The 11,753-nt window shown below is 43.1% G+C and overlaps 2 protein-coding genes across 2 annotated transcripts in view; one reads left to right on the plus strand and one right to left on the minus strand.

The window, feature by feature from the left end:
• Positions 1 to 9,560, plus strand: part of LOC136260021 (F-actin-monooxygenase MICAL1-like) — a 40,827-nt gene extending 31,267 nt beyond the window's left edge. Inside the window, exon 15 of the mRNA XM_066053612.1 lies at positions 9,329 to 9,560. Within this exon, the coding sequence (XP_065909684.1) occupies positions 9,329 to 9,438 (110 nt within the window). The 3' untranslated portion in view covers positions 9,439 to 9,560. The remainder of the gene's footprint in view (positions 1 to 9,328) is intronic.
• On the minus strand, positions 681 to 5,587 carry LOC136259748 (uncharacterized). The gene is made up of 4 exons (XM_066053269.1): positions 5,488 to 5,587; positions 4,232 to 5,424; positions 1,380 to 4,168; positions 681 to 1,271 (listed from the first exon to the last, which is right to left on the minus strand). Exons 2-4 carry the CDS (start codon positions 5,277 to 5,279, stop codon positions 828 to 830), a joined length of 4,281 nt encoding a protein of 1,426 aa, XP_065909341.1. The 5' UTR covers positions 5,280 to 5,424; positions 5,488 to 5,587; the 3' UTR covers positions 681 to 827.
• Positions 9,561 to 11,753: the final 2,193 nt, after the last annotated feature.

Below are 11,753 nucleotides of genomic sequence, written 5' to 3' on the forward strand. Positions count from 1 at the left end.
CATATTCCACAAACACATCGTACCCAAAGAAATCCAGTCTCTTCTATCTGATCCTCTTCATATGTCCGAAAACATACACAACGCTGGTTATCAATATCATCAGCAGCAGTGTTGTCATTTACTGTGTTGTGTCTTATACCTGAACAAGTAGGATGCAATAATTCAACACTTCATCAGAGTATTCACTGTCATTGTCACCTTCAATACATCGCAGCCTCTTCACCCTCTTGTTGCTGACAGCACCAGCAGCACTGTTACATCTCTTATGTGATGTACTGATACTTGCTTGATCTTCATTGTTTCTCCCCCTCTGCTTCTTGCAGCTGCCCTACTTCTTGCTGCTTCCTCTTTCTTCTTCACTGCTTCTTCCTTTTTACATGTTGCTTCTTGCTTTCTTTTCTCACTTCTTTCTGCTCTCAGTTTAGCAGCTTCATCTCTTTCTTCTGTTCTCTTGCAGCTTTCCTCTGCTCCTTTTCTTCACATTCTTTTCTTCTCTTCACGCTCAAAAATCATTTTGGAATATTCTTCACTCAAGTATTCGAGCACCAGTAGCACGTGAAGCAGGGGCTTTCTTGGACTTAGTAGGCACACACTGTATCAAGCACTTACTAATGTATGTGTAACAGCACGCCAGCCGCCAGAGGAATCAGGGCAAGAAGAATCCGACGAAGAATCGCAGCTTAACAGTTCACTTTATTGAGGGCTAATTTGGAAGGCAACAATATGCATTTAAATGCCCTATTTATACAACAAAACATGTAGTGACCTCAATGACGTGTCATGTAGTGATACAAATAACAAAATAAAAATCAGGTGATAACAGTCAGTCAGGTGAGTGTCACTCCATTCAGCTTCTCTATCACACTCCTCCCTCCTTCTTTAGTATCACACAGCTCTGTTGAGACATCTTCCCAGTATGGTAATCTGGAGAGAGCATCTGCGTTAGCATTATCAGTACCCTTCCTATGTTGCACTTGGAAGATATATGGCTGTAATGCCAGACTCCACCTCATCAGTCTACTATTGTGATTCTTGAATTTTGTGAGCCACTGTAAGGCTCTATGATCTGTCTGAATCACAAACTCTCTGCCCAGCAAGTAAACTTCAAAAGCTTCAATACCCAATTTGACAGCCAAACACTCCTTCTCAACTGTCGAGAACCGCTGCTCTCTAGGTAGAAGCTTCTTGCTAAAGAAGGATACTGGGTGATCATGTCCCTGATCATCCTGCTGGCTCAGGACAGCTCCAACCCCTACTTCGGAGGCATCTGTCTGCAAAATAAAAGATTTAGTGAAGTCTGCATTTTTCAAAACGGCAGATGACAACATTATTTCCTTTAGCTTACTAAAGGCCTTGCTACCTTCATCATCTAAACTCACATGTTCCGGAACTGACTTTCTGGTGAGGTTGGTGAGAGGTGTAGCAATAGTGGCATAGTGAGGAATAAAACGTCTATAGTAGCCAGTTAATCCAAGGAAGGATCGCACTTGCTTCTTGGTTGTCAGAAGCGGAAACTGGGCTATTGCTTGAAGCTTGCCCCTCTCTGGCTTCACTACTCCATTCCCCACCACATGCCCTAAATACTTACACTCTGTCATAGCCAACTGGCACTTAGAAGGTTTAGCTGTCAAACCCAATGACTGAAGACGCTTCAACACTGCCTGGAGGTGTTCCAGGTGATCTTCCCAAGAACTGCTAAACACAATGAGGTCGTCGAGGTAGGCACTGGCAAACTTGTTCATTCCTCTAATAACATGATCCATCATGCGTTGGAATGTAGCCGGTGCCCCACACAGACCGAATGGCATCATACGGAACTGATATAACCCCTGGGGTGTGATAAAAGCAGTCTTGGGACGATCCTCTACAGCAACTGGCACCTGCCAATATCCCTTCGCCAGGTCTAGAGTGGATATGTATCTAGCCTGACCCACCTGGTCCAGGATATCATCCACCCGTGGCACAGCATTAAGTCTTCTGTAATCCACGCACAGCCGGATGGTGTTGTCCTTCTTCTTAACAACCACAACTGGTGAGGCCCATTCACTGCTACAGGGCTCAATAATGCCCTCAGCCAGCATCGTCTCTACTTCCTTTTCTACAGCTTCTCTATACACATGTGGCAACCGGTATGGCTGCTGACGGACTAGAGTATCTCCTCTAATGTGAATGTGGTGTTGACAGACTGAAGTCCGTCCACATTTACCACTCATCACCATCTTAAACTTCGCCAGCAAGTCATACAACTGCCTCAACTGTTGCTTAGACAGCTGGTCACTTACAATAGGAGCATCACTACCCTCACACTTCCATGTGGGCATGAACTCCTCTTCCATGTCCATTTGTTCTACTGACCAAAAACTTGTAGCTACTGGTGGATACCACTTCTTCAGCATACTTACATGAAATACATTCTTCCTCTTCCTCTTATTTGGCATCAACACCTCATAATTCACTTTACCTACCCTGCGTAGTATGCGATATGGCCCTTGCCACTTAGCTAACAACTTATTACTACTAGTAGGTAACAACACAAGTACCTCCTCATCTGGCTGTAGCTCTCTCTGCGTAGCTGTCTGATCATACCACTTCTTCTGCTGCCCCTGTGCTGCTCTAACATTCTCTTCCACCAGCTCAGTCATCTTCTCCAACCGTTCACGTACTAAGAGAATATGTGACACAACACTCTCATCACTCTTCTTGTCGGCTTCCCACACTTCTTTAAGCACATCGAGTGGGCCTCTAACTTCTCTTCCATATAGAAGCTCAAATGGGGAGAATCCTGTTGTATCCTGGGGAACCTCACGATAAGCGAACAAAATGTAAGGAAGCAGCCTGTCCCAGTCTCGTCCCTCCTTATTAACAAGCTTCCTCAAGAGCGACTTCAGGGTCTTATTGAACCTCTCTACCAATCCGTCAGTCTGCGGATGGTAAGGAGATGTACGGATCTGGTGTATCCGCAAGAGGTTGTACAACTCCTTAAGAAGTTGCGACATGAAGTTGGTGCCTTGATCCGACAGAATCTCTCTTGGAATGCCCACACGAGCAAATAACTGGATCAGGTGCTCTGCCACTGTACCTGCATCAATGGAACGAAGAGGCATGGCCTCTGGATACCTAGTAGCATAGTCGCACACTACCAATATATACTGGTTACCTCTTCTACTGCGGGGCAGAGGACCAACAATGTCCAAAGCTATACGCTCAAAAGGCTCCTTCATTATTGGTAGAGGTATTAGAGGTACTCTCCGATGGCTTCCCTTTGCAGTACGCTGACATTCAGGGCATCGGCGACAGTAGTCTGCCACATCACGGAATAGAGCTGGCCAAAAGAACCGTCTACTGATTCTCTTAACAGTCTTGTCTCTACCAAGGTGACCTGCTAGTGGGATAGTGTGAGCCAACTTACACACTATCTGGTGGAACTGCTCTGGTAAAACCAGTTGTTCTACAGCTTCCCCTGGTTTTTTCTTCGGGGTCCACACATGATACAGCAGATCATCTTGCTCAACAAACAGCTTAGGGCTTCTCCCCCTCATATCCCGAATGCCCGGAACCTCATCCTGCAGCTTACGCAGCTCCTGTTTAGACTGATTCACATTGGGGATATCTTCTTGAAGCCTCTTAAGACATGCCCATTCATACCGGTCCTTCCTCTTGTCTGATCGTGACTTCTTTGATCTTACAGCCCTATCATCAACAAACATGTCATCACCAAAATCAAACTCACTTGACAACACAGACTGCTCGTTGCTATCCACACTAGGAGAAACACTCATTTGCTCCTCCGGTTGTCCCGTGGCTACCTCAGGTTCCTGTACAGGCTCTACACTACTGGAAGAATCAGCTGATTCCCCTTGCTCTAACTGGGCTGCTTGTGCTAGGGCCTGACGCCTAGTAACCACCATGAGGGCCTGTCCACCATCATTGGCTCTCAACAAATTCAACAGCTCAGGAACATCTGTCCCCAACAACACGGACTGTGGTAAAGTCTCTGATACCGCAGCCTCCACTGACACAGCCTGTCCATGCACTTCCAACTCCACATTGGCAAGAGGATACACCACAGTATCCCCGTGAGCACACTGGACTGTAACAGCCTCACCCTGTCTCAGCTTCTCGTCACTGACAAGGTCACTATGGACTAAGATCCTAGAACAACCAGTATCTAATACAATATCAGATACCAACTGACCTTCCACCATACCCTAACACCTACTCAAAAACTTACTCTTAGAGGATTTGTAAGGACTCCTTGCCCCACAATAAAATGAGCCACTTGGGCATTGCCTTGACGTATGCCCCCTACCTCCACAATTGTAACATACTAGGGGCTTGTCCTCCCGTTTCTTCCTCTCTCCCTTTACAGCAGTCTCTCCCTTCGTAGCATCCTCCCCTTTTGAGGACACTCCTGTTGCCACCTTCGTAGGGCAGTCTCTCGCCAGATGACCAGGTTGCTTACAGGTAAAACATGTCCTTTGGCTGCTTTTCTTTGGCTCCATACCAGGAACCCAAAGATCCCGCTTCCTGGCTTGTCTGTAGTCCTCAGCCAGTCCACCAGCTTCCTCACTAGTCCGCGGTTTCCTCTCCTTGACCCATACTTTAATCTCCTCAGGCAGGACCTCCACAAATTGCTCCTTCACCAACTCATCGACCACTGCCTGGCAATCTGCACGTCCCTTCAGCCACTTTTCTGCCAGATCCTGGATACGGATAACAAGCTCCACAGGAGTTTCATTCTCCTTTGGCCTCACATCACGGAATCGTCGTCGGTAGGTCTCTTCATTGATGTCGTAACGACGAAAAATGGCTGCTTTCACTCTGTCATAGTCCTTTGCGTCGTGGTCGCTCATTGCAGCATAAGCCAATCGTGCCTTCCCAGTAAGTTGAGGGGCTAGAATTGCTGCCCGCTTGTCTCTGTCCATGCCATGGGCTTCCACAGCTCTCTCGAAGGTGGTGAGAAAAGCTTCGATGTCATCATTCTCAGCCAGTTTCGTAAGCTTTAGCGACTCTGGTCCCACCTCTACACGACGCGGCCTTCCCTCGGTTAGCCCTCGAACTAATTCTTCATAGTGCCTCCTGCTGGTTTCCCGTTCAAGGCGTCTCTCTTCGTCATATTGGCAACGTTCCTCTAGTCGTGCCTTCTCGAAGAGTTCTCGTTCTTCTCTGCGGTTCTCCTCTTGTCTGCGGGATTCCTCCATCCAGGCCTTCAGTAGCTCTGCTACTTCTGACATTGCTGGTTCTGTCTCAGGTTGGTAGCTCCTCCCCGAGCGCAGCATACGCGAGCTAGCTAGCAAGCTTAGTAGCCGTAGAACGAATCGACCACTCCTGTCACCAGGTGTAACAGCACGCCAGCCGCCAGAGGAATCAGGGCAAGAAGAATCCGACGAAGAATCGCAGCTTAACAGTTCACTTTATTGAGGGCTAATTTGGAAGGCAACAATATGCATTTAAATGCCCTATTTATACAACAAAACATGTAGTGACCTCAATGACGTGTCATGTAGTGATACAAATAACAAAATAAAAATCAGGTGATAACAGTCAGTCAGGTGAGTGTCACTCCATTCAGCTTCTCTATCACAGTATGTTAATTCACCCTCATGATCACACTAGGTACACTTCCACCAGTGTAACACCTCGGGGTTACTGATGACTCCGTTGTAGTAGCTACCACTTCTACTGTGTCTTAGCAACAACTCATTATTTTAAAGGAGGGCAGGACTATTGCATGCGCATGCACATAACATCACCCACATTACGTATACACACATACATACGTGCAATATAATACAACAACAATAGTTATTATCACATTTTCCCCCTCTTAAGATGAAGCATCCTCGCTGTGATATCATAGTGGACGAAAAGTGTCCAATGGTATAGCAACATTTCTGGTTGTACTGAATACCTCTTTCATTTGTTTGCTGGTCTAAATTCTTTGAGGAGCCATCCAATTTCCTAGTGTAAGATACTCCAGAACCTATGTCTCGCAACTTTGCCTCCTCAAACTTTGCTATCTGTAACAATTTCTCAAAGCTTCCCTCTACACCAGCTAATAACAACCTTGATTGCTTGCCTCAGGCCATCTTCTCCCTGGGACCTCTCGCAAATGTAACACCTCGGGGTTACTGACGACTCCGCTGTAGTAGCTACCACTTCTACTTCGCCTTAGCAACAACTCATTATTTTAAAGGAGGGAGGGACTATTGCATGTGCATGCACATGACATCACCTGCATTACGTATACACACATATGTACATGCAATATAATACAACAATGATAGTTATTATCACACCAGTAGCTGGAATAGAAGATGATTGAGGTGGTTCTCTAGCATCAGAAGTGTCAGTTGTCTCATCTTGTGTGGCATGAGAAGCATCAACATGACATGGTTCAACGGTGGTGGCAATGTCAGCCATCTTAACTTGCACAGTGGGTGACTCATCAACATGACATGGCTCAGCAGTGATGTTGTTGTCAAAAGCTTCATCTGGTACAGTGGGTGACTCATCAATAGGACATGGTTCAACAACAGTGGCAACGTCAAATGGCATGGTGGGTGACTCACCAACATGGCACAGCTCAACAGCAGTGGACTGTTCTAAGCCAATCAGTTCCTCTTCACGACTCAAACTAAACATTGCAGCCAGTGTGGTATGTGGCATTCAAAGGAGGTGAAGACAATTTTGCTGCTCTTGTTGGATGAGTTTCCTTCAGCTGTCATAAATACTTTGGATCTGGGATGTCATAGTTGTACAAAACGCCTCTCTAACAGTTCAATCTGCTCTGATGTAAACTCTTTACTTCTAACAGATGTGTTACTTGCAGACAAACAACCAACATTTGCATTACTGCTACTATTGGCACTATAGTCAAGATTATTAGGATTGAATGGATATATCCCACTCCTCCTAAATCCAGAAATTATATTATTTGGCACCGTAGTGTTGCCCCATGCTTCACAAAGAAGCAGACAGAAATTATATTTAGTAATAACTCTTCCTTGGTTTTTCTAGACAAACTTGTGGGAGCCAATTCTGTTTGAGTGGCTTGAAGACACTAGAATGCAGTGGTTGGGTTTCATGAGTTGTATGCGGAGGAAGGCACATCAAAACAACATCATTGTCTAAGCAATACTTTGATCCCTTCCGGCTGATTATGTGTGCTGTGCCTGTCCAGCACTAAAAGCAATGGTCTACTTCCAACGGCATGCTTTAGGAAATGCTTATTCAGCCACCCCTTAAACAATTCTGTGTCAACCCAACCTGTACTGCTGAGACCATATCATGTACCTGGAACTTACCCCCTGGTTCATTCATAATTGAGGTCCTTTGCATCAAAGATGACAAATGGTGGAATCACATGTCTTGTAGCACTTACACAAGCAATAACAATTACCTGGCTCTTGTTACCGGAATTTCCGCTACGCACCTTCTTCTCACCTCTCTTCATCACAATCTTTTGTGGTTTGTTAACTAACAGCATTCCGGTCTCATCAACATTGTAAATCTGACTTGGGCCATCCATCAACTTGTTCTTCTGCATTCAACTTATCAAAATAATCAGTCATTGTTTCCTCGTTCATACAATCCATTTAAAAGTTGGCTGTGGGCTTTTATGCAGCATAAATCTGTAATACCAGCCATTTGATACTCTTTTACTTGGTGACATCATTTGCTTGTCATGAACTACATTTGTTGCAATCATCTGTACCTGCTTTCTGCTCTTGCCATACCGTTCCTTAGCAGTATCCACTAAAAAACTCTGCCAGTTCAGTCTCTTCAACATGTGATAAATAGGTTTAGACCCAGGATTAGTGCCATGAACAATGCAGCCATTTATTCTATCTTGCAGCTTTTGTCTTGGAACATCGTACTGTTTTGTAGCTCTCCAGATCTTTTGCCCGCCTTTTACAGCATCAGTGGCAGAGTGCATACTTTCATCTGTCCACTACTGCTTTCACTTATTTGGGGCGTTGCTTGATGACAAAACTGCTGGGGCTGAGTGTGAACTTGGACCTTCTCCATCCTTTTTTAGACACGTTTTCACTTTGTGGAATCTTTGGACCACGCTCACCAGTGCCCCCAACACCAATACAGGCCTATATCAACAAGTAGTAATAGATTTCGGGAGTTAATAGGACACTTTTTACCTTGATTTCACTTCACCACTCGTCACCACCTGTTCAAGAGATGCCGTAAATTATTGAAGCACTATACCATAATCTTATGCCGATAATTGAAAATGCTTGTGCCAATAATTGAGTGCTGCCAATAATTGGGAGCTTACGCTATATCTATACAAGTACACAAGAAAATTAGAATTTTCATCTAGAGTAGGGACCATAGCACATCGATAAAAAGTATTGAAACAAGCTGGATGGTAATAAAACAATAAGAAGTGTTATATCCCTACTGTGTGCACTACTCCAACTTGTTTCAGTAATGTGCTATGGTCTCTACTCTAGTTGAAATTTCCATTTTTTTGTGTACTTGTTTGTTAACTTTTTCATAAAATAAAATTATTATGACTGGTGAACCCATACATACTGCATCAAAGGAAAGAAATGGTGCCGCGCACCCCAGTTATCAATTATCTTCTGAAAAGTAAAGTATCCATTACGCTTCGTTGTCAACCCGTTGCACAGCATTACGTATTAGAAACTGTTCGAAAAGCACCTCTGCGATTAATGTAGCCACTATGAAAAATACGGACAATTTCTGTTACAAAGGGAAGCCATCATGTGCTTCCGCCAAATCAACACCTTTCGCTGTCAGCAAAGATGAATGGGACACAAAGGAGGACACTGGTAAGTTCATGAAGAATGAATTGTACGTACTGCGGTATGCCAAAAGGCACATGTCCGGGCTGAAGCGACATCAAGCCCATAGTGGTAGCCATTATCGAGTTATGCTCGTCTGAAGGCATCAGTCAGTCAGTTACTCAGTAAGTAGAAATTTCCATTTAAAATATGTATATATTTTTTCAAATTCTGTAGCAACTTGTTGAAGCATTTCAGGTCAATCTGAAGGCTTGTTTGGGCTTAGCTTTACCTAACCAATACTGCCTCATTGTCGTCAGGGAAAAGTGAGGCTGATGTTTGTTTTTTGTGGACCATGCCCACACCTTTGTGGTCCCTACTATACAGTACTATCATACTGTATGATAAGGACTGTTGTACCTAGAACTAGTTTTTTAAATGCTAAAGTATGTTTGAAGCTTTGTTTGTTTGCAGTCAAAACATTCAATTATTCATAATCAATATTCATTTTATCTCTACTGTTTGTGAAGTTTCACTGTACCATGTTTCCTCTTCCTTATAAGGTGAAGAACCATTTGATGCAAGAAAGACTCCGTCACCTCCTGCCCCTCCGATGAACACGAGCAGAAATGTCCAGCAGAAGAAAAAGAAATCAAAATCGAACCTAAAATAATTAATTATTAATGAATAAATTTGTAACAGTTACTGTGTTCAATTATTTAATAATCACTTGTAGTATATATGATTGCCTCAGTGACCACATGCTTAACATAATAAAATCACTTGTCTAAACCAGCCAACTTGAAAGTTCTTAACTCTATTGGCAGGCAGCAGTCTCCAGATAACTGAGAGATATACACCCATGATAGTTTGTGCTATGAGCCATACACAGAGCACTGGATGAAGTGAAGGATTTGTATGCTACTTTGAAACAAAATTATGGTCTCTCAAATTCATGCAATTGGATGTGTGTGTGTCCTTTACACAAATCTGGCCACATTAATTTTATGCATGTAAATTACAACCATGATTTGCATTAACAATTTTTTGACTTCAAAATTCTTTCATCTATTTACACTATAATTTGGCACTACAGCACTGGTATGGGTTCAGTGATAGCATGTATGGCTTGCACACAGTGGGTCTGTTTGTACACTATTTGTAATTGCGATTTCATGATCAGGTACTTTGAGTGTATAAAGGATTGAGTGATCAGACATGACTTCAGTAATGAAGTAGACATATTGTGAGTTATAGTACATAACACGTTGATGATAGCAAGAGTTCATAATACAGTAGTATGGGTTATTATTATCAACTCTTGGTAGATAGGCATGCAGAGTTATATGAGTAGCATAGCTTTCTTTCACTCTATTAAAATATAACTAGAGGCTCTCTAACAATTATAATTATTATGGGGCTAGCGTTCCACTAAAGTGTTCAGTTGCAGCCCTCAAGAGGTCTAATTGTATGCATACAATGGGACTATGGACAAATGTTACAGTGTCCACATTTCAGGGGGTGTCCTTTTTGATCTAGTTATAACTTTTAGATGGTATGTGAGGCAGCTACCGTTGTTACATGGATACCTCATACAATGCCCCAAAATGAAGTTATACCCACCAGAGAGGATGTTGTATAAACTTTTCCAACTGTTTCATAATGTAAGTGTCTTACATCTTACAAACAGTTGTGTCAGTGTTTGGAATCTATATATTGGTCTTGTACAGATTTCACTAGACATGCAGTAAAGTTAGAGGACATTTCTGAGTTACACACAACAAGATCATAATGTTGTGGTCACAGTGTAAGAGGTAATCAGTAGGGATGCACTGACTTGTAAACTCTAAAAACAACAACATAATTATACACAAAGACATAAGCCCTTAAGATTGGTCTCTGTTAATTGCAAAGGGTAACTACCCAAGATTATGCGGATGGGTAGTCACAACACACCTCAAGTAGCATTTAGTTGCTAAAGAAACTCTGACCAAATTACAATCACCTATAGATTATTTTTCAACGTAATGATAAAAATGACCAAGTGTGGAAGATGACAAATAAACTGGTAGCTATGTTGAGCACTTCTATATAATTAGCTATCATTGAAATTTCTCTCTTGCATCACTAATAGAGCTTAATAATTGTAAAGTTACTAAAATGCTCATGTCAGTGCTTGGTCCCAACAAAAAACTGGATGCAGTGCCCATTCAGGGTTATAAACTAATAGTAAAAGTGCTGGTCAATAATACACATAATATTTATAGTTGCAATGGTTAATACTGGACGACACAGCAGGTAGCCTGACCACAGCAGGTAGAGTTTATATTATATCACAAAATATTTCTTCCTGTCAGCATTGAGCATGGCTTTGGGTGACAGAGTATCTCGAGGAAAGACACAGCAGGCACAGCAGGCAGATACTCATCAAAAGTATATTACTGGTGAGATAATATGATGTGTCATATTGCCGGCCTCTAGGCTTGTGGTCAGGCAGGCTAACAGGATGCTAAAATATTGGAGTTGGGCAAATCTTTTTTTTTAGTAGCTATTCATTTTTCTGTTAACTATGTTATGTTTCTACATACAGTCACCGTGACAGGTATTTTGTGAGAAGCATGGGAGATCCCTACTATACAGTACTACCGTACTGATGAGTATGCTCTTTAGAGTCCTGCAAGTGCTGACTATAGCTTGTCAGTGTATATAGGCATGATTTGTTAGGCTACTCATATAGATGAGAAAATATGTTATAACACCAAGGATATTTGGGGGAGTGCTATGCATACCTAGTCTACCCTCCAGCTGTCCAGCACTTGACAGCCAGTGCTGGGGGTGGTAGGCAAGAGCAGTCCACAACAGCACGTGGTCGTCTGGTTTCGCTCCTACTATATAACTTCCTAGCTATCACGTAGGCGACGTAAACCACTCCATAAAATCCGTATTAAGGCGCAAGCGGCGCTTATACTGGGCTTTGATTGGCTATAC

Source organism: Dysidea avara, chromosome 7, assembly GCF_963678975.1.
Source record: "Dysidea avara chromosome 7, odDysAvar1.4, whole genome shotgun sequence".
NCBI classification, from domain to species: domain Eukaryota; kingdom Metazoa; phylum Porifera; class Demospongiae; order Dictyoceratida; family Dysideidae; genus Dysidea; species Dysidea avara.